This window comes from Nerophis lumbriciformis, linkage group LG03 (genome assembly GCF_033978685.3).
Source record: "Nerophis lumbriciformis linkage group LG03, RoL_Nlum_v2.1, whole genome shotgun sequence".
NCBI lineage: Eukaryota > Metazoa > Chordata > Actinopteri > Syngnathiformes > Syngnathidae > Nerophis > Nerophis lumbriciformis.
This window is the reverse complement of record NC_084550.2, coordinates 41,762,168-41,790,000: the sequence shown is the minus strand read 5'-3', so window position 1 is coordinate 41,790,000 and position 27,833 is coordinate 41,762,168. Positions and strand designations below refer to the sequence as shown.

The 27,833-nt window shown below is 41.9% G+C and overlaps 1 protein-coding gene across 1 annotated transcript in view; it reads right to left on the bottom strand.

The window, feature by feature from the left end:
* kif5ab (kinesin family member 5A, b) overlaps positions 1-27,833 on the bottom strand; it is a 459,246-nt gene that overhangs the window by 324,702 nt on the left and 106,711 nt on the right. The window contains exons 2-3 of the mRNA XM_061937764.2: positions 7,159-7,246; positions 2,334-2,407 (exon numbers count right to left, since the gene is read on the bottom strand). Of these exons, the coding sequence (XP_061793748.2) occupies positions 2,334-2,407; positions 7,159-7,246 (162 nt within the window). The remainder of the gene's footprint in view (positions 1-2,333; positions 2,408-7,158; positions 7,247-27,833) is intronic.

The following is a 27,833-nucleotide window of genomic DNA, read 5'->3' as shown; positions in this document are numbered from 1 at the left end:
TATATATATATATACATATATATATATATATATATATATATATATATATATATATATATATATATATATATATGTATATGTATTGGCTGCAGGCTCCCATCCCTCCAGGACCTGTTCTCCTCCAGGACCAGGAGGCGTGTGGGTCAGATCACAGCTGACTCTTCTCACCCTGCACACAAACTATTCTCCCTTTTCCCCACTCAGGCAGGAGACTACGGTCCATCCAGACCCACACCTCCAGCCACCTGAACAGTTCTTTCCCCTCGGCCATCAGACACATGAACAATAACAAGATCTGATAGCTCGTTTTTTATTACCTATTACCTATTCTGTGTTATATGTGTTTTATGTTGCATGATTGTACCAAGAAAAATTCCTAGTTTGTGAACCCGTTCTCAAACAACGGCAATAAAACTATTCTGATTCTGATTCTGATTCATCTTCAATCCTAGTAGACAGCCTTAGAACTAAAGACACTGGGAGGACTCTTCCCTGGAAAAGGTAAGGTCCCAATATTGCCGTTTTAACTGTATAAGATGGATTTCCCTTAGCTTTGTAACTCGTTGCTCTGTGTAAATGGCAGAATAGAAACAAAAGGGTGGGGAAAAAAAATCGACTCAGCTATTTCTGGGCTTTGGAGGTAGTATCAGAGGGGATACCAGCTGTGGCACCTTTTTTTACACTGATTGTAAAAGCCTTGTTTTCCCCAATTAAATTTTTTATTTTTTTTTGCTGCATTGCTGTTCTGTAAGTGTGGTTTTCGTCCTGGTCGTGGAACTATGGACCAGCTCTGTACTCTCGGCAGGGTCCTTGAGGGTGCATGGGAGTTTGCCCAACCAGTCTACATGTGCTTTGTGGACTTGGAGAAGGCATTTGACCATGTCCCTCGGGACGTCCTGTGGGGAGTGCTCAGAGAGTATGGGGTATCGGAATGTCTGATTGTGGCGGTCCGCTCCCTGTATGATCAGTGTCAGAGTTTAGTCCGCATTGCCGGCAGTATGTCGGACCTGTTTCCAGTAAGGGTTAGACTACGCCAAGGCTGCCCTTTGTCACCGATTCTGTTCATGACTTTTATGGACAGAATTTCTAGGCACAGTCAGGGCGTTAAGGGGATCCGGTTTGGTGGCTGCAGGATTAGGTCTCTGCTTTTTGCAGATGATGTGGTCCTGATGGCTTCATCTTGCCAGCATCTTCAGCTCTCACTGGATCGGTTCGCAGCCAAGTGCGAAGTGACTGGGATGAGAATCAGCACCTCCAAGTCCGGGTCCATGGTTCTCGCCCGGAAAAGGGTGGAGTGCCATCTCCGGGCTGGGGAGGAGTTCAAGTACCTCAGAGTCTTTTTCACGAGTGAGGGAAGAGTGGATCGTGAGATCGACAAGTGGATCGATGAGGCGTCTGCAGAAATGCGGACGCTGTATCGATCCGTTGTGGTGAAGAAGGAGCTGAGCCGGAAGGCAAAGTTCTCAATTTGCCGGTCGATCTACGTTCCAATCCTCACCTATGGTCATGAGCTTTGGGTTATGACCGAAAGGACAAGATCCCTGGTACAAGCGGCTGAAATGAGTTTCCTCCGCCGGGTGGTGGGGCTCTCCCTTAGAGATAGGGTGAGAAGCTCTGCCCTCCGGGAGGAGCTCAAAGTAAACCCGCTACTCCTCCACATGGAGAGGAGCCAGATGAGGTGGTTCGGGCATCTGGACAGGATGCCACCCGAACGCCTCCCTGGGGAGGTGTTTAGGGCACGTCCGAATGGACAATGAAGGTGAAAAGAGTGAGGAGTGTCCTGACCAGATATCTAGATCCCTATATTGATTGTTGTAAAATGTGCTTTGTCACATTGTGTACTCTCACATGTTTATTAAAGATTTGATTAATTTATGATGTCTCAGGTGTGATTCACTACAATAGGGCCCCACAGCACACCGGATTCCAGTTAATTGAAATACCACTACACTGGATATTGTTCAGATAAGTTAAATTTAAAACTTGCACACAAAGCAACACTGGAGGTGACTATGAAATGCGCATTTTCCGCGCATGTGTATTAGGTCGCGTTGAGCCGGTGGACGGAGGAGGGAGCGGGTTTTAAACGGTGGCATTGTTGTGTGTGGACAAGGATAAGGTTAGGTGGGATTTACCCTGGATAACCTTAGTGTACACGGGGCATTAGAGGGCTTTATGGGCGAAAGAGTGTACTGGTACATGGTTAGCCACCTAATACATGTGTATTTTACGAATTAGAATGCATAAAAAACATAGGGATTGTAATGATAGGCAAAATGTTAAAAAAAAAAGTGCATTTCCCCTTCAACTTTTAAATAAATACAGTACTGTACCTCCATCGTGTGTGTCTTTCCAGAGGAGGTCTGGCCATAGGCAAAGATGGTGCCGTTGTAGCCACCCAGAACATCTGAGGGGTAAAGAGGCAGATCAAATGCTTGTTACAAAAGAAAGCAGGAAAAAAAAAACGTAAAAGCAAGACTCAAACGTGCCCGAAGTTTCACAATTCAGATTTAGACCTCACTTCAGCCAGTGTCAAATAATTGAGTCTGTTAAACTGAGATTGTCTTTTTGATCATGTAATCTGGATCAGATGGATTACAGTGCATAATAACTGTATAATATATAGTATTTTATGCACTTGCAGCTTGTGTTCAAGACTCTGCAGTGAAAACAACATGTCTGCTTGTGTTAAGGTTATGCATTAACAGTCTTCGACTGCTCACACAGGCTAATAAATCCCTGCGGTAAAAACTATCAAGGGTTAAAGAAGCGAAAACACTTCATCCTGAAAGCTTTGACTGCAGAGTTAGCCAGCCGAAGACTAATCAGAGCTTCTCTCTGCGGAGATCTTTTTAGGCTTTCCTCGCCTTCCTACTCGCAGCTCAAGACCGACATTATATTCTCTTACTTGCTAGGAACTCATTCCGACATTTTTTTTTACTGGAAAATATTTGTTGGTGAAAAGATTAGTCTATGATTTTACTTTCCATGGATGCTGTAGTTACACCTGGGGCGTTTATTTAGGCATTGATGAAAGATGGCATCGAAGGTATTGAAACAAGGAATTTTAAAGTAGCCAAAGAAACAACTTTAAATCCTGAAAAATTGCACGAGTACGCCTTTGTAGTCCGTGCCAACGCCGTAGTCGATAAGCTTCTTCTATCTTTCTTTGTTTGAATCTGGGAATGCTAGTTTATTTCTGTGCTACCTGTCTTTTCTAAAGTGCTGGACAAAAATGTTAACAGAAGAATTTTAAAACATTTGTCTGATAGATGTATTTTGTATATTCATCTGTGTAGTTTCATAGGGATAGACTCCATCTTATTCACGACCCCAATGAGAATAAACGCTATGGAAAATACATAGATGGATGGTTTCACAGAATGTCTACAGAAATGTGTTGATAACATTGCAAACGATTTAGATCCTTCAAAATATACTCTGCGTATGTTTTGATTTGTTCAATGCATTTAAAGTGTGAATTAGTGTTGTCCCAATACCAACATTTTGGTACCGGTACCAAAATGATTTTGATACTTTTCGGTACTTTTCTAAATAAAGGGGACCACAAAAAATGTCATTATTGGCTTTATTTTAACAAAATATTGCATGTGAATGCTCCAATGCTGAAGTTGAACTGAAATGCTGACAGAATGTAGAATGAATGTAAGAATAGTTTGAATGTTGGAATGGTTTGAATGTTGAAGAGCTGACGCTGAACTGAAATGCTAATGGGATGTAGGATGAATGTAGAAATAGTTTAAATGTTGAAATCGTTTAAACGCTGAAATGGTTTGAATGTTGGAATGGTTTGAATGTTGGAGCGTTTCAATTTCCATGAAAACCGGAATTTGGTTTGGAACTTGGGAAAGTGTTAGTTTAAATGTCCAGAATGAGTGGAATGTGTGGATGCTAGAATGGTTTGAATGAGTTGAAGAATGTGGGAATTGTGGAAGTTTGAAAAATCGCCAATTCATTTTGAATGGGGAAAATGCACAAAAAAAGGAATTATGGGAAATTCGGGAATTTTTTTTTTAATTGTTGAAGTAGAGCACACAATTCTTGAACAGGCTGAATATTTTGAAGTTGGAAAGGTTTGAATCAGATGAAAATGTGGAAGTTGTGGAACTTTAAAGAATGTCCCATTCATTTCAATGGGAATTACAGAAAAAATTGGGAATTTCGTGGAAAGTGGGAATTTTTTGAAAATGGTAAAAAACTTGAATGGTCTGAATAATTTTAAATGGTTGGTGTTGGAATTTTTCAAATCGGTCGAGAAATGTTGAAGTAGTAACATGATGAATTGAGAAATGGTATTACGGAATTCCTGGAATTTTGGGAAAACCCGTAATTTTTCCAGTTAAAAAAACAACTTAGTTTTTTTTCCTAATTAAGAGGAATGTTTTGACGGTTGAAATGTGTTGAAAAATGTGGAAGGAGTAGTCGCCAGAAAAAAGGGTGGACATAGGGCTTTGGAAAAGCAGGAATTCTGGAAAATCCTGGAATCTTTTTTAAGTTAAAAAAACGGAAATGTATATTTCCAAAATGGTGGAGTATGTTGAAGGTAAAATAGTTTGAATAAGTGGAAAAATTTGGAAATGGTGGAAGTTTGAAAAATGGCCAATTCATTTTGAATGGGAAAAATTTCCCGGAAAACCTGAAATTCTGGGAAATCTGGGAATTTTTAGAATTTTTCAAGGGAAAACCCACGTTTCCCGAATAGGTTGAACAGTTTGAAGTTGAATTGATTTGAATCGGGTGAACAATGTGGAAGGTAGAACGCGCCAAAATCTGGAGAAGAATAAGTTGAATAAGAATAAATAGATTAATTTTGGTGTAGAAAACCATATGTGTGAATACTTTGCAGCATTCACACAATTATTAATTAATTAAAATCGCTAATACAAATGCTGGTTTTGTTCCTGGCTTAGTCAATCTAAAAGTTAACCATTCTCAACTTATTCATGACAAAAGTCCGACATGTTTAGTAACTTTACCAGTGGCAGTAGCCAGACGAAGATGGCGGTGCGTAATTGGCAATCTGGATGTAACACACTCAGACTTTCTAATTAGTCAAACGGTGGAGGGAGGGACATCGAAATGAAAACAATAACACGATTTCGGGGCTGTAAATCTAATTTTTGATTTGAACATGAACTCCTGTCATCAGTTATAGCGGTATTGGGAAAGAACATGATTTATTAATGCCTTTTGACATATATAATGATGACTTGACATGCAATTATTACATAAGGTTCTTTTAAGCAAAGTTTAATACAGACAACATTCTCTTGGATATAAATTACCACAAGTTCTTTAATCCACGGTTGCATGTTACTCTTTTAAAAAAACAAGTGAAGAATACGTTGGTCTCAAGTCAATTATGATGAGGGATGTTTGTTTCCTGCACATGAGATTTGCTTTACTTAGTATATTAATAGTGTTGTCTGTGTGTGAAAATTAGGGTTGGACAGTATACCGGTATTACTATAGTACCGCAATACTAATGAATCATTTTTGGAACTATACCGTCTCTGAAACGTCACGCGTCACGTCATGACATTGCTGGTTTTACGAGCAGAGGGGCATGTTCGGCGGCACACACACACACACACACACACACACAGAGTAATGGTAAATGGGTTATACTTGTATAGCGCTTTTCTACCTTCAAGGTACTCAAAGCGCTTTGACAGTATTTCCACATTCACCCATTCACACACACATTCACACACTGATGGAGTACTTACAAGCAGACACAGTGTGTAGACAGAAAAGGGAGAACGGATGCATTTTGGCTTAAAAAGTAAAGATAAAGGTAAAGTTATAAAACTGAAACGCCCTCAGGAAGAGGTGCTTTAAGATATGGCTAGCTAGCTAGCGGCTAACGTCCATCCGCCGTCGGCAGTGTTTTAGCTACTTCTAAATCACTAATCCTGGTCGCCATGGCAACAAATAAAGTACGTTTCTTACAAGTATCATCCCTGCAGGACGAGGAATAGCTAAACATGCTTCACTAAACACCGTAGCTCACCGGCATCAAAATGTAAACAAACGCCTAACATCCACTGTAATGATACCAAGTACAGGCACGTATCTAGTCGATACTACTATGATTATGTCGATATGTTTTGGCATCACAACATCTTCTTTTGTTTTAAAAAAATGTATATTATGTTTATAAACTCAGGAAATATGTCCCTGGACACATGAGGACTTTGAACATGACCAATGTATGATCCTGTAACTACTTGGTATCGGCTTGATACCCAAATTTGTGGTATCATCCAAAACTAATGTAAAGTTTCAAAGAAGAGAAGAATAAGTGATTATTACATTTTAACAGAAGTGTAGACAGAACATGTTAAAAGAGAAAGAAAGCAGATATTAACAGTAAATGAACAAGTAGATTAATAATTCATTTTCTACCACTTGTCCTTAATAATGTTGACAAAATAATAGGTAGATAAATGACACAATATGTTACTGCATACGTCAGCAGACTAATTAGGAGTCTGTTTGTTTACTTACTACTAAAAGACAAGTTGTCTAGTATGTTCACTATTTTATTTAAGGACTTAACTGCAATAATAAACATATGTTTAATGTACCCTAAGATTTTTTGTTAAAATAAAGCCAATAATGGCAATTTTTGTGGTCCCCTTTATTTACAAAAGTATCGAAAAGTACTGAAATTTTGGTTTGTTACAACACTAGTGCAAACTAATAAATACAAGATTATTCAAACCTCAACAAGAACAAAGCTTTAACTACAGGCGTGATTGGAGAAACCAGAGGCTGTTTGTGAAATGTGGTGTCAGAAGAGTCTATCAAGTGGAAGTTATAATAAAAAAAAAGCCATTTATAGAGGAATAAAAAAAGAGACCTCCTGTGTTTCTGATCAATCCTTTACCTTGACTTTTATGCCGTCGTCACTTTTTGTGCCTTTTCATCTGGCGCTAGATAAATAATCTCACTTGACAAATCACTTCTTTTCCTCGGCCCGCTTTCATCTTCACAAAAAACCCAGAAGGCAGAAAATAAATGACAGATGGAAAGGTGATGAATATGACTCAGGGATGACATTTTATGCTGTCGCAGCATAATTTAAACCTTCTACCGCAGCAATAAAGAAGGCGTCCTCGTTAGGTGTCCTACCTTTGACAATTTGCTTGGCACAGGTGTTGTAGACCTGCTCCTGGGTGGCGTTGGTGGGGAACACCTGGTCAAACACGTAGGACCTCCCCTGTGAAAGGCAGACAGGAGGCGGGGTCAAAAACACTCGCACACAGTTGTGTTTTATTGCAACAACAAAAGGGTCGACCCCCATCATCTGCCATCATCAATAAAAGATTCAGAGTCATATCGCCCCCATGAAAGCTGCCACATGTTTTATGAAGGATGCTGCAGTATACACACACACACACACATCATACTGTGACACAGTATGCCTGTGTTTTATTGTGAGAGCAGCGTGCCAACAGAGACGGGTGACGCTTTTTACCGGCAGCGGTCATGGCCCCGCTGAGCAAAGAAGACAAATGGTGTTGCAAAAAGTTGTAAACACTTTAAAAAAAGTGAATGACCTGCACTAAGCAACTCCATCACAAAAGAGACAAACACGACTGCAAGAGTTCGGATAAATCCTACTTTTGCACTCTTAAGTCAACTAGTGTTGTAAGGATACCAATATTTTGGTACCGGTACTAAAATTATATAGATACTTTTCGGTACTTTTCTAAATAAAGGGGACCACAAAAAAATGGCATTATTGGCTTTATTTTAACAAAAATCTTAGGGTACATTAAACATATGTTTCTTATTGCAGTTAAGTCCTTAAAGGCCTACTGAAACCCACTACTACCAACCACGCAGTCTGATAGTTTACATATCAATTATGAAATCTTAACATTGCAACACATGCCAATGTGTTTAGTATTTAGCTAACTAAAGTGCAATTTTAAATTTTGCGCGAAATATACTGCTGAAAACGTCTCGGTATGATGACGTCAGCGCATGACGTCCCGGAATGTGGAGGACATTTTGGGACAGCATAGTGGCCAGCTATTAAGTCGTCTGTTTTCATCGCAAAATTCCACAGTATTCTGGACATCTGTGTTGGTGAATCTTTTGCAATTTGTTCAATGAACAATGGAGACAGCAAAGAAGAAAGCTGTAGGTGGGAAGCGGTGTACTGCGGGCGGCTGCAGCAACACAAACACAGCCGGTGTTTCATTGTTTACATTCCCGAAAGATGACAGTCAAGCTTTACCATTGGCCTGTGGAGAACTGGGACAACAGAGACTCTTACCAGGAGGACTTTGAGTTGGATGCGCAGACGCGGTACCGTGAGTACGCATGCAGCTGCGGCTTCCAAACATTTGATCGCTTGCCCGTACGTGCGTGCCGCTATGTGCATGTCACGTACGTAACTTTGTGGACTTTGGGGAAATATATGTGCTGTATGAACTTTGGGGAGGTGAACGGTACTTTGGGCTGTGGGATTGAGTGTGTTGTGCAGGTGTTTGAGTTGTATTGGCGGGTTATATGGATGGGAGGGGGGAGGTGTTTTTTATGCGGGATTAATTTGTGGCATATTAAATATAAGCCTGGTTGTGTTGTGGCTAATAGAGTATATATATGTCTTGTGTTTATTTACTGTTTTAGTCATTCCCAGCTGAATATCAGGTCCCACCCGCCTCTCACAGCATCTTCCCTATCTGAATCGCTCCCACTGCCCTCTAGTCCTTCACTCTCACTTTCCCCATCCACGAATCTTTCATCCTCGCTCAAATTAATGGGGAAATCGTCGCTTTCTCGGTCCGAATCGCTCTCGCTGCTGGTGGCCATGATTGTAAACAATGTGCAGATGTGAGGAGCTCCACAACCTGTGACGTCACGCTACTCGTCTGCTACTTCCGGTACAAGCAAGGCTTTTTTATCAGCGACGAAAAGTTGCGAACTTTATCGTCGACATTCTCTACTAAATCATTTCAGCAAAAATATGGCAATATCGCGAAATTATCAAGTACGACACATAGAATGGACCTGCTATCCCCGTTTGAATAAGAAAATCGCATTTCAGTAGGCCTTTAAATAAAATAGTGAACATACTAGACAACTTGTCTTTTAGTAGTAAGTAAACAAGCAAACGCTCCTAATTAGTCTGCTGACATATGCAGTAACATATTGTGTCATTTATCATTCTACTATTTTGTCAACATTATGAAAGAAAAAATGTAAAAAAAATTATTATTAATCTACTTGTTCATTTACTGTTAATATCTGCTTACTTTCTCTTTTTAACATGATCTATCTACACTTCTGTTAAAATGTAATAATCACTTTTTCCTCTGTTGTTTTGATACTTTACATTCGTTTTGGATGATACCACAATATCGATCTGATACCAAGTAGTTACAGGATCATACATTGGTCATATTCAAAGTCCTCATGTGTCCAGGGACATATTTCCTGTATTAAAAATACGAAAGAAGATGTTGTGATGCCAAAAAATATCGACGTAATTATAATAGTATCAAATAGATACGTGCCTGTACTTGATATCATTACTTTGGAGGTCAGGTGTAGACCCACCCATGGCGTTTATTTACATTTTGATGCCGTTGAACTACGGTGTGTAGTGAAGCATGTTTAGCTATTCCTCGTCCTGCAGGGAAGATACTTGTAAGAAACTTACTTTATTTGTCGCCATGGAGACCAGGATTAGTGATTTAGAAGTCGCTAAAACACTGCAGACGACGGATGGACGCTAGCTGCGAGCTAGATAGCCATGTCTTAAAGCACCTCTTCCTGAGGGTGTTTCAGTGTTGTAACTTCACCTTTATCTTTAAGCCAAAATGCGTCTGTTCTCTCTTTTCTGTCTCCGCACTGTGTCTGCTTGTAAGTACTCTGTGTGTATGTGTGCTACTGAATATGCTTGTCTGCTCGTAAACCAGCAATGTCACGATGTGACTTCGACGTGGGCGCGGGGGTAGTGGGACCGGTACGCTTCAGAAGTGGTAAAGTACCGAAAATGATTCATTAGTATCGCGGTACTATACTAATACCGGTATACCGTACAACCGTAGTCTCAACTTAAAGAGACTGTTCGCTACTTGCTCAGGCTCAAAAATATAACAAGGGGTGTCAAACTCACTTTCATGGAGGGCCACATCGCAGGGATGGCTGCTTTCAGAGGGCCACATTTTTAAAATTATTTGACATTATGCATGCTTGTATAACCTGTTAATCATCAATTAATCATGATTAATCGAAATGCATATGCTTTGATGATTAGATTTGTTTTATGTATAATTTGCTTTACAATCATAAATAAAAGTGACAAGTAGATATTTAAGTATTTGTTTTTACCTCACAAAAATAGTTAGGGGTGATGGACAGCTGGGCAGCGCCTGAAGAGCTGCAGCCTGCAATCGTAGTCCCCACTCCCTCCCCTCTGTTGCTAGTCTCGAGATGTATGTTGTAATATGTATATGTGCTTTGCTATGGAGGTTTTTTCCCCACCCCCAGCCCAGTCTAGATTGTATTTTTTTACTCATCCTCCCCCAGCGTTGACCTTTTTCCCATCTTTTACGGGGCGCCTTGTGGCGACCCATCAGCGTTCCTGTTCTGTAACTGTTTGTCTCATCTTGAACGGGTTTGTGCTGAAAACAAAGTTTTGTTGTACTTGTGCAATGACAACAAAGAACTACCTTTCAGAGGTCCGCTTTTTTAAATTAATTAACATTATGCATGTGGGTAATAACCTGTGATTAATCATGATTAATCGAAATGCATATGCACTTGATTATTACCCTTTCTTAAACTTACATATTGAAATTATGTATTTCCCCCGCGGGATAATACGATTTTCTCTTCTGTAATCTGTTTGTGTTTTCTCCGTGTGTTTGATGATGAACTTTTCCGCCGGAATTGTGCTCTTATATGGGGAATTAAGGGCGTTTACCTATGCAAATTACGGAATTAAGGGTGTATATATGCATATTTGGGAAATAAGGGTGTGTTTATATGCAAATTATGATAGAAACGCAAGCGCTAACTATTTGGCATCCATCCATCCATCTTCTTCCGCTTATCCGAGAACGGGTTGCGGGGGCAGCAGCCTAAGCAGGGAAGCCCAGACTTCCCTCTCCCCAGCCACTTCGTCCAGCTCTTCCTGGGGGATCCCGAGGCGTTCCCAGGCCAGCCGGGAGACATAGTCTTCCCAACGTGTCCTGGGTCTTCCCCGTGGCCTCCTATTGGTCGGACGTGCCCTAAACACCTCCCGAGGGAGGCGATCGGGTGGCATCCTGACCAGATGCCCGAACCACCTCATCTGGCTCCTCTCGATGTGGAGGAGCAGCGGCTTTACTTTGAGCTCCCCCCGGATGACAGAGCTTCTCACCCTATCTCTAAGGGAGAGCCCTGCCACCCGGCGGAGGAAACTCATTTCGGCCGCTTGTACCCGTGATCTTGTTATTTCAGTCATAACCCAAAGCTCATGAACATAGGTGAGGATGGGAACGTAGATCGACCGGTAAATTGAGAGCTTTGCCTTCCGGCTCAGCTCCTTCTTCACCACAACGGATCGATACAGCGTCCGCATTACTGAAGATGCCGCACCGATCCGCCTGTCGATCTCACGATCCACTCTTCCTTCACTCGTGAACAAGACTCCGAGGTACTTGAACTCCTCCACTTGGGGCAGGGTCTCCTCCCGAACCCGGAGATGGCACTCCACCCTTTTCCGGGCGAGAACCATGGACTCGGACTTGGAGGTGCTGATTCTCATCCCAGTCGCTTCACACTCGGCTGCGAACCGATCCAGCGAGAGCTGAAGATCCTGGCCAGATGAAGCCATCAGGACCACATCATCTGCAAAAAAGCAGAGACCTAATCCTGCAGCCACCAAACCGGATTCCTTCAACGCCTTGACTGCGCCTAGAATTCTGTCCATAAAAGTTATGAACAGAACCGGTGACAAAGGGCAGCCTTGGCGGAGTCCAACCCTCACTGGAAACGTGTCCGACTTACTGTCGGCAATGCGGACCAAGCTCTGACACTGATCATACAGGGAGCGGACCGCCAAAATCAGACAGTCCGAAACCCCATACTCTCTGAGCACTCCCCTGAGGACTTCCCGAGGGACACGGTCGAATGCCTTCTCCAAGTCCACAAAGCACATGTAGACTGGCATCCAGCAACTTAAAAACAGCAGGTGGGAACAATTTGGCCGTTTAAGAACACGTCATTAATTTGAATGGACTCCTTTTAGGAAATCACTTAGGTAGAAAGATAAGAGAAAAATTTAGGAACTTATTGCTGAATGGAGCCCAGTGTGATTGTGATGTACCGGTAGTGTACAGCTTGAATAGCAGCATGGATTTATTATCCACTAAAAATGAGTCACCACATCCAATTATTGTCTAAATATATGGCACTTACATACAAGCTACACATGGACTACACTAAAGTAGATCCAAGTTTTATTTCTGGGTTAGATACAACCTTTTGTACTGTATGTGATACATAGGTTTTACGGCCTCAGGGAAGGCCATGATGGAATGGTTGGGCAATTAGAAAGAAAATGAAATGTGACAGACATTTCCTTCCATGGAAGCCAGAGGGAATGCTTATTTTTCATGTAAAGCATGGCAATCTCCAGGGTATTCGTAGCCAAGTCTGTTGTAAGCATTTCCGACAGATGATCTGCTCTATGAATGATGAATTCAAATAGCAACTAAGGCGCTCACCAGATGCTCATCCCCTTACATCATACACAATAAAGGACATACTCAACAGAATGCATAGGAACGCTGCGAGCCATGATTGGGGTCGAGCACAGTAAACAATCCTTGCAGCATCGCAGAGGAGCTGTGCTGCTTGTCAACCTTTTCAATGGCGCTGTCAACAACGTATAGAAGAAGCAAACACGCCTTGAATGATGTCTCGGGTGGTTCGGCGTGTCTGCTTCATGTTGACTCGCAGTCTTTTTCCATTAAAAAAACGTTTTATTTATCTGCACAGCGTAGCTAATCCGTGGCAGGAGACGTTTGCATTGTTCATAGCCTCAGCAATGAAAGATGGCTGCCATTGATTCCTGAAAAAGCCCCAATCATTTTCTCATTATTGTTTGATTTACTTGCAGGAGTTGGAAATCGCTGTGCGGTCCAAGCATGCCGTGATGCCAGACATCTTGTACTAAGATGAATTTTCACCGGGACCTTGCTTTTTTTAGTCTTAGTGCATATGAGCTTAGTTTGTCCCGATACCAATATTTTTGGTAGGGGTTAACGGTACCTAAATGTATATCGATACTTCAATACTTTTCAAAATAATGGGGACCACAAAAAATGGAAAAAGAAAATGGATGGCTGGATACATTTTTAAAATGTATTAGTACCATTAGTGCTTTATCAGTTCCGGTACACCGTACAACCCTATTATGAGCTGCATCAAAAAGTTCCAGGATGGCTGTCACAAAATATATATTTCAAATCCAACTGACAAAAGTTGTTATTTATCTGCACGGCGTAGCTAATCCGTGACAGGAGACGTTTGCATGGTTTATAGCAGGGGTGTCAAACTCAAATACAGAATGGTCCAAATATTAAAACTGAACAAAGCCGCCAGCCAAGGTTGAACAAATTAACCTTTAACGTACTCTACAAGCTATCGTCGCGTGCACTTTTCATCCATTCTAACATCGTTCAGACCCAGTCACAAATTATGTGCGGCTTCTGTACGCACTCACGAGCGAATGCAATGCATACTTCATCAACAACGATACAGGTTACACTGAGGGTGCCAGTATAAAAACTTTAACACTGTTAGAAATATATACGCCACACTGTGAATCCACACCAAACAAGAATGACAAACATATTTCGGGAGAACATCCGCACCGTAACACAACATAAACACAACAGAACAAATACCCAGAATCCTTTGCAGCACTAACTCTTCCGGGACGCTACAAAATACACCCCCGCTACCACCAAACCTCCCCCCCCCACACACACACACACACACACACACACCTTGTAGCGTCCCAGAAGAGATAGTGCTGCAAAGGGTTCTGGTTTGGTGTGGATTCACAATGTGGCGTATATTTCTAACAGTGTTAAAGTTTTTTATTCGGCTACCCTCAGTGTAACCTGTATCGCTGTTGATGAAGTATGCCTTGCATTCTAATGTGTGTGCGTGTAGAAGCCGCACATGTTATGTGACTAGGCCAGTGCTGGCTGGCTGGAAGGAAGAGTCCCGGGAGGATCAGCGGGCCAGCTTTAGTGTTAATTTGATATCGCCTCAAGGGCCAAGTAAAATTACATGGCGGGCCAAACTTGGCCCGCGGGCCAGAGTTTGACACCCATGGTTTATAACCTCGGCAATGAAGGGTGGCTGCCATTGATTCCTGAAAAAGCCCCAATCATTTTCTCATTATTGTTTGATTTACTTGCAGGAGTTGGGAATCCCTGTGCTGTTTTCCCCCTTCAAAGCAATTCCGTCGACATCTAATGCGCTTTCTTGGTCTCGAAGGATTCTTCCAGGATTCTTCACCGCCCCGTGGTCACGACCAGCTGAATGTCATCCACTGGAATCACCAGATCAGATGAAGTCGGGAGGTTTTGTTTTATCGGCCAGGAACTGTTTTAGACTTAGACTTACTTTTGTTGTCATTCAGATTTTAACTTTACAGTACAGATAAGAACGAAATGTTGCATTATCTAGTTGTAGTGCAGGATAAAAGAGCAATAATGTGCAGATATAAATAAATAGATTACTTTACAGATAAATATATTGCACTTTTTCATATGCATCCACATTTATGGATGTATGTTATATTGTCTTCATATTCCAGCCAGTTTTTGGGGGGGATTGAGGGAATTATTATGATGCGTTCAAGAGTCTTATGGCCTGAGGGAAGAAGCTGTTACAGAACCTGGAATTTTGACACCCAAGCTGCCAGTTTGTTTGTTTTTATCGCAAATCAACAACTGTCGATATTTCGGTGTATTACTGTAAATGACAAAACGGCACCACAGTTCGTTACAGTAAAAAAAAAGTACAGTTTTTTTCATTTTGAAAAAAATGCTGTAAAAACGACAGTACATTTCACAATGCTACCATTGAATCTATTGCTACTATTTACATTGCACAATTTGATGGATAACTTGCTTTGAAATCATTATTATTAGTATTCATTTCTATTTGACGCTCGACTGACTTGGAAACCACATGTGAAAGCAGTACAGTCTAAATTGGCTAAGGGTGTCCCCATTTTGTGGAAAATGCAGAAATTACTAAATCAAAATTCCCTTAGAACGATTTACTTAGCTCTTTTATTGCCGCATTTACAGTAGTGCGCTGAAGTTTGGGGGCACACCTACAGGGACACTATTGAACCCCTATTTAAGCTCCAGAAAAAGGCAATTAGAATTATACATTATGCCCCATATAGAGCACATACCTACTGTATGATCTGTTCATAAAGAGTAATTTTCTTAAACTACATGATATAATCCAATACAGTAGCCTTTGTGTTACAAACCCCGTTTCCATATGAGTTGGGAAATTGTGTTAGATGTAAATATAAACGGAATACAATGATTTGCAAATAATTTTCAACTCATATTCAATTGAATATGGGTTGAATATGAATGTGCAGGCAAATTGGGAACAGGTGGGTGCCATGGTTGGGTATAAAAGTAGATTCCATGAAATGCTCAGTCATTCACAAACAAGGATGGGGCGAGGGTCACCACTTTGTCAACAAATGCGTGAGCAAATTGTTGAACAGTTTAAGAAAAACCTTTCTCAACCAGCTATTGCAAGGAATTTAGGGATTTCACCATCTACAGTCCGTAATATCATCAAAGGGTTCAGAGAATCTGGAGAAATCACTGCACGTAAGCAGCTAAGCCCGCGACCTTCGATCCCTCAGGCTGTACTGCATCAACAAGCGACATCAGTATGTAAAGGATATCACCACATGGGCTCAGGAACACTTCACAAACCCACTGTAAGTAACTACAGTTGGTCGCTACATCTGTAAGTGCAAGTTAAAACTCTCCTATGCAAGGCAAAAACCGTTTATCAACAACACCCAGAAACGCCGTCGGCTTCGCTGGGCCTGAGCTCATCTAAGATGGACTGAGAAAAGTGGAAAAGTGTTCTGTGGTCTGACGAGTCCACATTTCAAATTTGTTTTTGGAAACTGTGGACGTCGTGTCCTCAGGACCAAAGAGGAAAAGAACCATCCGGATTGTTATAGGCGCAACGTTGAAAAGCCAGCATCTGTGATGGTATGGGGGTGCATTAGTGCCCAAGACATGGGTAACTTACACATCTGTGAAGGCGCCATTAACGCTGAAAGGTACATACAGGTTTTGGAGCCACATATGTTGCCATCCAAGCAATGTTACCATGGACGCCCTTGCTTATTTCAGCAAGACAATGCCAAGCCACGTGTTACATCAACGTGGCTTCACAGTAAAAGAGTGTGGGTACTAGACAGGCCTGCCTGTAGTCCAGACCTGTCTCCCATTGAAAATGTGTGGCGCATTATGAAGCCTAAAATACCACAACGGAGACCCCCGGACTGTTGAACAACTTAAGCTGTACATCAAGCAAAAATGGGAAAGAATTCCACCTGAGAAGCTTAAAAAATGTGTCTCCTCAGTTCCCAAACGTTTACTGAGTGTTGTTAAAAGGAAAGGCCATGTAACACAGTGGTGAACATGCCCTTTCCCAACTACTTTGGCACGTGTTGCAGCCATGAAATTCTAAGTTAATTATTATTTGCAAAAAAAAAATAAAGTTTATGAGTTTGAACATCAAATATCTTGTCTTTGTAGTGCATTCAATTGAATATGGGTTGAAAAGGATTTGCAAATCATTGTATTTCGTTTATTTTTACATCTAACACAATTTCCCAACTTATATGGAAACGGGGTTTGTATGTTTATGGCCTCACAAAGGGCTCTACCTGCAAATATACAGAGTCTGTTTTCACTCAAAGATGGTCCACATGAACTCAGGACTGTCCTGAAATTCAAACATAACATGGTGAATTCCACATTCAAGGCTCAAACGTTATCTATAGCGGGGGTGAACATGTGGGACAATGTGAGCGGAGAAATTCAACTGTCTTCTAGTCTAAGAGTGTTCAACCTTGCGGTAAAAAATGTGTTGTTGGGAAACTATCAAAAACATGACTAGTTGTTTGGACTATCTCAACTGTGGAACACAGGTGCAAAATAACAGACTGTGGAATAAGGGACATAACACACCAGACAAGGCTTCAGAAGACGAAAGATACCCAGGCAAGATGGAGTTAATCTCATGGTCGCTCAATACTATTGACAAAGTGTTTTCCAGCATATGTTATTCTTGTTCTGAAATTCATGTATCCATCAAATCTGCTGTTGAAGTTTGGACTATATAACCAACATATAAGTTGATTGTAAATTAGGGGCGGGACATGGATATATTCTTGCATTTTTCCCGTATCCCTTTTGTGCCGTTGCATGTCTGTCAAATTACAAACCCTGTTTCCATATGAGTTGGGAAATTGTGTTAGATGTAAATATAAACGGAATACAATGATTTGCAAATCCTTTTCAACCCATATTCAATTGAATGCACTACAAAGACAAGATATTTGATGTTCAAACTCAAACTTTTTTTTTTTTTTGCAAATAATAATTAACTTAGAATTTCATGGCTGCAACACGTGCCAAAGTAGTTGGGAAAGGGCATGTTCACCACTGTGTTACACCACCTTTTCTTTTAACAACACTCAATAAACGATTGGGAACTGAGGAAACCAATTGTTGAAGCTTTGAAAGTGGAATTCTTTCCCATTCTTGTTTTATGTAGAGCTTCAGTCATTCAACAGTCCGGGGTCTCCGCTGTCATATTTTACGCTTCATAATGCGCCACACATTTTCGATGGGAGACAGGTCTGCACTGCAGGCAGACCAGGAAAGTACCCGCACTCTTTTTTTACGAAACCACGCTGAATGTGGCTTGGCATTGTCTTGCTGAAATAAGCATGGGCGTCCATGAAAAAGACGGCGCTTAAACGGCAGCATATGTTGTTCCAAAACCTGTATGTACCTTTCAGCATTAATGGTGCCTTCACAGCAGGGGCGGATTAAGAAATTTTGGCCCCCTGGGCCTGACATGGTCTTGGCCCCTCAACCCCGCGAGTGCACGCGCACACACACGCACGCACTATGCAAGAAATACTGTATACTGTGAACAGACATGCACACTGTACTGTACAGAAGAGTGCACATACTGCACACACACTATTAGGTATACCACACAGACAAGCACAGGTTTCACACAGACACAGGTAGGGGGAGGGGATAAATGGCCTAAAAATAAAAATTTTGGAAAATGATTACGCCCACTTCAGTGATGGTGCATTGGGTCATTTGAGAGATATTATGTATTGGAAGTTGGTACCTATCATGAAATAAACCCCCCACCCCACCCAAAAAACTAAATTGGACATGATTTTTGCCCCCTTTTCCTCCCTTATATCATTAAAAATAAAATAATATCTTAGGAAAACACTTTGGCATAACGGCAGCTGTGCAGCAAATTGAGGCTCAAAGTCTGTATCTATTTTGTGGGAAAGCTTGAGGAGGAGAAGGAGAAAGGTAAAATGATAACACATGCATCGGAGAGCACCACAAAGAAAGGTGTAGGCCAGTTCATGGTACAAGGGCTGCATGCAGGTCAAGATAGCCCATTTCCTCTGCCTGTCTTACCCATTCACCGAGAGACCACTGAGGACATAGAAATGCAAGTGGATATGGGGTTCGAAATACTGGCGTCGGTCAGAGGAGTCAATGTGGAGGATGTTTATAAACTTGTAGATGCACATATGACTGACAGCACAGAGCACAACAAAGGCTTTTCAAAGCTGTTGGCAGAGATGAACAACTTGGAAAAACCAGCAGGGCAGATCTTTTGTGGCACCCACACTACACTGGGCTTCAGCAGTGCCATGAATAAAGTGATGCGGTTGGCGGAGGCCGATATGAAGATGGAGCAAGTGCTACAGAGTTTCATGGTGGATCTGGATGTAGACAGCAAGAATGCTATAGTGGCTGGACAGGCACTGGACATGTCCTGAACTCAGTGTCAGACGTGGCTGCCGAATAATTGGATGAAGTGAAGCAGCTGACAGATCTCATGCTGCCCCATCTGAAGACTGTCCTGGCCAGGCAGAGGAGGGACTATGGGATGGATGAGGAGACCTCCCCAATGGACCCTTTCAGTGAACAGGCTAGTAACATTGATGGCACCCCTGTGCACAACATTGGGATGGAGAGACAATGTGGCAAGGTGGACTACAGACTGAAGAAGTTGGGCACACTGAACGCAGTCAATAGGTCAATAATTTTACAGAAGAGCCAGGAGCTTCAGAGGTTTCAAGGCAGCAGCACAAGCAAAAAGAGAGGTTGAACTCAACTGGAGTAAACTCATGAAGGCAAAATTCGAGAGTTGGGCTGACGAGAAACAAGAGATGGCTCAAAGACAGGAGAAGAAGAGACTAGACATGCTGGACACACTGAAATCTTTTGGTGGCCCCTTCACGATAGTGGGGAAGTTGAAAAGTTCCTTGTCGATGAAAGTCTGAACAAGAATGCAAAGCTGCAGAGAATGAAGCTTGAGGTTCAGTTTGCCAGAGAAAGCACCAAGCTTCTGCCTAAAGTCAATCCTATCTTCAGAATCCAGGTGACAGACAGTTCCCAGAAATGGCAAAAGTGCAATTCTCACAGTCATAATGGATACTTAGAATTTTATGGTGGTGGTAAGTATTCATGAAAACAGGTAGCCTAACATTAGTGAATGGGTGAATTCTGGAAATAACAACCTAAAAATCTTACACAGTGCACCTTTAAGCAAGGGGTTTCTTTCGTGCTTTCAATTTCGCAAAATCATCCACCACATCATTGAAGTCCAACTCTCTTGTCAGCTAACTCTCAATTGCCATTAGAGATAACGCATTTAATCTTTTCTGAGTCATTCTTGTGCGCAGCTCATTTTTGACTCTTGACAAAAGAGAGAATGAGCGTTCTCCCTCACAGTTACTGACCGGTAGAGTGAGAAAAAATCTGTAGCGCAATGTATGTATTAGGAAACGTAGGCTGTAGTCCAAAATGTATTATTGTTTTGAGCAGTCCTGAAGGGGTCCTCTCCTCATCAGTGTTGTTGAGCTGTATAAAAGATTTGAACTGTATAAGCTCCTGTCCAAGACTTTCATTGAGGTCAGATGAGTATGATTCAGTGAGAATCTTGGCCTTGTGAAGGACTGAAGCATTGGACTCTGTATCCAAAGAGAAAAGGACACTGAACAAATTGTTCAGATGTTTGTAGGCCTCCAGACGGTGATTAAGGCTTGAACTCAGTTGATCAATAGAGGCAATAAATGTCTCTATTTGAAACAGTTGCCTTCCCTCAAGCACAACATCTGGGGATGCTGATTCATCAGCAAACTTTTTACGTTTCTTCGTCCGTTCAGCCCTGTAAGATGGGGTGCCACCCAACATGTTTAAGGCTTTCTGCTCAAAATGATCAAATAGATCTCTTTGGGAGAGAACAAAGGTGCGCAGAGATTCCAGCAATCTAACTGCTGTACCAAGGTCCATGTCTGCTTTTTGAAGTTGCAGACTTGTGGCCTGAAATCTGGACAGAACAGTGTCCCAAAAGCCTGCCATGAAGGCCATCTCAAGTGAATCCAGCTTCCGCACTAGACTGTCAGCTTCAGTTTGTGTGTCTCGTTTCTCTGTGTCATCAGTGGAAATACCCTGTAGTGCTGCTCTTATTTTACTGTAGTTCTGCCACAGTGCTTTGGTAGATTCTGCACGGCAACTCCAACGCGTGTTGGATAAAGCTTTAAGTGTGAGATCTATGTTGGAATTGCCAAATACCCTGTCCCATCGGTGTGTGGATGCAGTTGTGAAGTTGTAAATAGACTGAATCAAGTCAAAATACTTAGAGACTTCATTTCCACATCTGTCAATGCTGTTGACTCCCACCAAATTCAAAGAGTGAGCTGCACATGGAATATAGTGTATTAATGGGTTGCTTTTCTTTAAGTGAGCCTGCAACCCATTATACCTCCCTGACATGTTGCTGGCATTATCATAAGCCTGCCCCCTGCAATTTGACAGCTCTAACCCTAGATTTTCCAACACAGACATGACACAGTTAGCCAAACTTTCACCTGTATGGCTAGTAATGGGCTCAAAACCCACAAAGCGTTCAACAACACTGCCCTCTTTGCTAACAAAACGGAATATGAATGTCAATTGGTCCACATGAGATAAATCTGGGGTTGAATCCACAATGATAGAGTAGTATTTGCTTGCTTCCAGTTCATCTGCTATAGCCTGTTTGGTTTTTGCACCCATCAATTCAATGAATTCCTCACAAATGGTGGAGGACAGATATGAGGTATTACCTCGACCCATCTGCCCAAACTTTCTGATGTGATCCTTTAGAAAGGGATCAAATTCAGCCAGGACCTCCAGAATACCAAGGTAGTTCCCATTGAGAGGAGACCCTAACGATTCATTTTTACCCCTAAATGCAAGGCCCCTTTCTGCAAGGAATTTAATGACTGCAACAACTCTTTGTAACACCTGCCTCCAATAGCTGCTCTCTGCCTGAAACTGTTTGAACAGGTCTGCATCAACTGTGGCACCTGTGGCGCGGTTCAAGACTGCTTGCATGCAGGTTATGTGCTCAGCACTTCGCTCATGTTCACCAAATCTTTCTGAGTGTTTCCAATCACAATAGCCTGTCACAAAAGAATGTGTTTTTGGGGAAAACAGTTTGCATGCAAAGCAGTAAACATTACCAGTAGAGGGAGAGTACATCATCCACTCTCTTTGTACTCGTTGTCCATTGGGCAGGTGTGAAGTAAAATGTTCATTGTTTAGGCATCGGGTTTTGCCTCCTAGCCCACTGTTCCTCACAGAAGCTGGATAATGGCTGTGACGGTTGTGAAATTATTTTTGCACCTCTTTGAATAAGAACTTCCTTCATTGACTCAGTGAGGGTATCAGCCCATTTAGCGGGATCACTAGGTAGAGTTGTCACTGTAGATGGTGTTGAAGAAAGATTCAACTCATTTTCTATGCTGTCCAGAGGTGCAGTGACCTCACATTCATCCGAGCAACTGGCTACTGCTGAGTTGGTTGAATCATTAGCATCCGAAGCATTTGGTTCAGTGCGTACACTTGTAGTGGTCTCAGGATCTTGGGAGCTACATGCTAGCTCAGGTGCATTGCTAACCTTAGCTGAATTTGCAGTAGCATTTATAGAATTGCTTTCAGCAGATGTCTTTGTACTGAAGAAGCTGGAGATATTTGGAACACTCTCAAGTAAAACTGATTCCTTTTTTTTCTTTTCTTGCTGAATTTTTTTTCTAGCTCCTCCACTTAGACATTTATGATCCATATTTCCCTTCTTTCTGTGCACATTGGCTCTTTGCCTATCACAACAGCTTAACCAACTATGTGTGTGTGTGAGTGTGTGTGTGTGTGTGTGTGTGTGTGTGTGTGTGTGTGTGTGTGTGTGTGTGTGTGTGTGTGTGTGTGTGTGTGTGTGTGTGTGTGTGAGTGATGCAATTTTCAAAACTAGCAATCTAGCATTAACAGTCAAAAGCAGAAATCAGCTGATTTCTATAAGAACTGATAACAGATTTCCAATCAATGCTAAACGCAGACAGCGAAAGTCACTAGATGACGTTTTGAGTCGCCAGTCATGTATGGCCAAAAGTCTCTAAATCGAATGCCAACGTTGCTTAATCGCCAACACACTGGGACTCACTGAAGGACTGACAGTGAATAAAAAAAGATGATTAAGATAATTGTGTACTTTTCTCTTCTGATATTTTCACTAAGGACCCCAAGCTATCTGCATGCAGCAACAATGTCTGACAGACAGGAGAGCGGAGTGGTCAGTGATGAATGGCAAGGGAACAGACTGATTTGTACTGAGGAGAAAGAGAGAGCCAATTACAGTGAAATAAATTCCAAAAGAGCCAAGTGACTAGCTGAAGGCAGGGACAAATGCCTTGGAGTGACCAACAAGAGTGCAAAGTACCAAATGGCAAAATGTGGGAAGACCAACAGGCAGATCTGCTTTTACCACTTATCTTCACAAACAAAAAGTCGCTAAATGATGTTTTCAGTCGCTAGCCAGGTATGGCCAAAAGACGCGAAATCTAGCGGTAAAGTCGCTCAATCACACTGACAGTGAAACAAATATTTTTTTAAAAGATAGTAATCGTACAATGTCTTGTACTTTTGTCTTCTTTCTTAATATTTCTCAAAGGACACCAAAATGTCGCTATCTGCAGGCAGCTTGCTAGCTATGATGGCAGCAACAATGTACCTTAGAGTGACTGACCAACAAGAGCTCAAAGTACCTAATGGCAAAATGTGGAGAGACAGACACAATAAATTGCATTAAGATGTAGAGAACTGTTGCTATTATTAATTTTAACAACAACCAGAAAGTCGCTAAATGTCACCAGCCAGGTATGGCCAAAAGTCGCTTAATTGGCCACACACAGTAACAGAGAAACAAACAAACAAAAAAAAAGATCATAAAGATAATAGTTGTACAACTTTGTGTACTTTTGTCTACTTTCTAAATATTTTCACAAAGGACACCAAAATGTTGCTATCTGCAGGCAGCTTGCTGGCTATGATGGCAGCAACGATGTCTGCCAGACAGGAGAGAGTGGTCAGTGACGATCGAATCGAGAAAATGACAAAATGGGTCAAAGACCAAAAAGTTATTAACTGACAGCAGTGACAAATGTCAGACTGTAAACTTTTTTGAAAGAAAAGGACAAAATGGGAAGATGCTGATAATAACAGCAAAATGGAAAATATAAGAATTTCCAAGTAATGCTCAACTCAAGTGTGTGTGTGTCGTGTGTGTGTGCGCGTTAAACTTCTTGTGGAATGATTTCAAATTATCTCTGAGTCTGAACTGAGGGAAAGGAAACCAAATTTTGAGCAGTCACTCACAAGTTCAAAGTACCAAATGAGGAGATTCTAAAAGAACAGACCGGTTTATGAAAGACTCGATGGGGAGGGGCACAGCTAAGAATACTTGAGTGAGATTCTGTGATCCAAATTCGAGATAGAGCTTTTTGATAATGATAATTTGTCAGAGTAAGGTTGTGTAATCAAAATTTGAGAATGAGCTTTGCCAATCAATCAAGAATATTTGCATTAAGTTCTGTGATCAAAATTCAGAAACAACCTTTAATAATTGATAAAGAATATGTGAGTGAGGTTGTGTGATCCAATTTGAGAATTAGCTTTGGTAATAATGATTGAGAGCCTCTGGCCCTCTGTGGATCGTGGCCGCGGGGCCAAGTTGGCCTGGCCCCTTGGGGCCTCTGACCCTCTATGGATCGGGGCCAAGTTGGCATGACCCCTCGGGGCCTCTGGCCCTCTATGGATCGTGGCCGCGGGGCCAAGTTGGCCTGACCCCTTGGGGCCTCAGGCCCTCTGTGGGTCGCGGCCGCGGGGCCAAGTTGACCTGGCCCGTTGGGGCCTCTTACCCTCTATGGATCGTGGCCGCGGGGCCAAGTTGACCTGGCCCCTTGGAGCCTCTGGCCTTCTGTGGGTCGCAGCCGCGGGGCCAAGTTGGCCTGGCCCTTTGGGGCCTATGACCCTCTGTGGGTCGTGGCCGCGGGGCCAAGTTGACCTGGCCCCTTGGGGCCTCTGACCGTCTATGGATCATGGCCGCGGGGCCATGTTGGCCTGGCCCCTTGGGGCCTCTGGCCCTCTGTGGGACCGCGGCCACGGGGCCAAGTTGACCTGGCCCCTTGGGGCCTCTGACCCTCTATGGATCATGGCCGCGGGGCCAAGTTGGCCTGGCCCCTTGGGGCCTAAGATTATTATTTTTGCAAAAGTAGTTTTGCATGCGTCGCGGCCGCGGGGCCAAGTTGGCCTGGCCCCTTGGGGCCTCTGGCCCCCTGGGCCTGGGCCCGGTAGGCCCGTTCATTAATCCACCTATGCTTCACAGATGTGTAAGTTACCCATGCCTTGGGCACTAATGCACCCCCATACCATCACAGATGCTGGCTTTTGAACTTTGCCTCGATAACAGTCTGGATGGTTCGCCTCCCCTTTGGTCCGGATGGCACGATGTCAAATATTTCGAAAAACGATTTGAAATGTGGACTCGTCAGACCACAGAACACTTTTCCACTTTGCATCAGTCCATCTTAGATGATCTCGGGCCCAGAGAAGCCGGCGGCGTTTCTGGGTGTTGTTGATAAATGGCTTTCGCTTTGCATAGTAGAGCTTTAACTTGCACTTACAGATGTAGCGACCAACTGTATTTAGTGACAGTGGTTTTCTGAAGTGTTCCTGAGCCCATGTGGTGATATCCTTTAGAGATTGATGTCGGTTTTTGATACAGTGCCGTCAGAGGGATCGAAGGTCACGGTCATTCAATGTTGGTTTCCGGCCATGCCGCTTACGTGGAGTGATTTCTCCAGATTCTCTGAACCTTTTGATGATATTATGGACCGTAGATGTTGAAATCCCTAAATTTCTTGCAATTGCACTTTGAGAAACGTTGTTCTTAAACTGTTTGACTATTTGCTCACGCAGTTGTGGACAAAGGGGTGTACCTCGCCCCATCCTTTCTTGTGAAAGACTGAGCATTTTTGGGGAAGCTGTTTTTATACCCAATCATGGCACCCACCTGTTCCCAACCCATATTCAACTGAATATGGGTTGAAAATGATTTGCAAATCATTGTATTCTGTTTTTATTTACATAAAACACAATTTCCCAAATCATATGGAAACGGGGTTTGTACAAAGGGTGATGAAGTGTTGCTATATATCTCTGCCAGAATAAATAAATAAATTCATTCATTCATGCATTCAATTCATTCATTCATTTTAAAAAATGGTTTGAATGATTGATAATATATTTTTGCGTAATTAAACAATGTTTAGACAAACAGTGGAAAAGGAGCTAATGTTTTAAATCTGCTTCAGTGAAATGAAGGAAGTGCTGACAGCAAGCATGGATTATGACAATTTGTTCCATTCTGCAGCTGAGAGGGAGCACAGACACAACGACCTCCCACTCCACAGTGCCTGTGTTACATAAAGAGATTTGGAAAGGCTTTTCCGTGGAACAACAACTGTCATGTTTTGTTAATATATTATACACAACATGTGGTGCACCTGCGTGCTAATACCATACAACACAAACAAGAGTTGGCGATAATAAATGACACGCACAGTGTGATAAATCATGTTTACTAAACCGAGACGCAAGCATTTAATTTTATCTCTTACTGTACGTTCTAAGACTTAATTGTGGTACAGTAATAATAATAATAGATTTTATTTGTAAAAAAGCACTTTACATTGAGGAAACAACCTCAAGGTGCTACAGTGTATTAAAACAATTTAAATAAAAAGATTTAAAAAAATAAAAACTAGAACAGCCAAATAGCTAGAATTAGTATGCATATATCTTCAAAAAGGCTTTTTTTAAAAGAAGGGTTTTTAAGCCTTTTTTAAAAGCATCCACAGTCTGTGGTGCCCTCAGGTGGTCAGGGAGAGCGTTCCACAGACTGGGAGCGGCGGAGCAGAAAGCCCGGTCTCCCATTGTTCGTAGCTTTGTACTCGGAGGTTGGAGGAGGTTAGCCTGTCCGAAGCGGAGGTGTCGAGTGGAGGATTTGGGGGTGAGTACCGTATTTTTCGGACTATAAGTCGCAGTTTTTTTCATAGTTTGGCCGGGCTCCAGTGTGATTTATATATGTTTTTTTCCTTCTTTATTATGCATTTTCGGCAGGTGCGACTTATACTCCGGTGCGACTTATACTCCGAAAAATACGGTAGTTCTTTGAGGTAGAGGGGGGCATTTACCTACATAAACAGTAGGTTTATGTAGGTAAAAACTAGGGATGTCCGATAATATCGGCCTGCCAATATTATCGACCGATAAATGCGTTAAAATGTAATATCGGTAAATGTAATATTTTTATTTTTTATTTTTTATTTTTTATTAAATCAACATAAAAAACACAAGATACACTTACAACTAGTGCACCAACCCAAAAAACCTCCCTCCCCCATTTACACTCATTCACACAAAAGGGTTGTTTCTTACTGTTATTAATATTCTGGTTCCTACATTATATATCAATATATATCAATACAGTCTGCAAGGGATACAGTCCGTAAGCACACATGATTGTGCATGCTGCTGGTCCACTAATAGTACTAACCTTTAACGGTTAATTTTACTCCTTTTCATTAATTACTAGTTTCTATGTAACTGTTTTTATATTGTTTTACTTTATTTTTTATTCAAGAAAATGTTTTTAATTTATTGATCTTATTTTATTAAATTTTAAAAAAAGTACCTTATCTTCACCATACCTGGTTGTCCAAATTAGGCATAATAATGTGTTAATTCCACGTCTGCATATATCGGTTGATATCGGTATCGGTTGATATCGGTATCGGTAATTAAAGAGTTGGACAATATCGGAATATCGGATATCAGCAAAAAGCCATTATCGGACATCCCTAGTAAAAACGTGTTTTTTCACCTTTTTCTTCTGTATACACGGCACCAAAATGGGATGTGAGGACAACATCAAGTGTTTGGTTCTCTTTGTCAGTGTTTGTCAACCTTTTTTGGAGCAAAGGCACATTTTTGTTCATTGAAAAAAAGCGGAGGCACACCACGCCTACTGGTTAGAGTGTCCGCCCTGAGATCGGTAGGTTGTGAGTTCAAACCCCA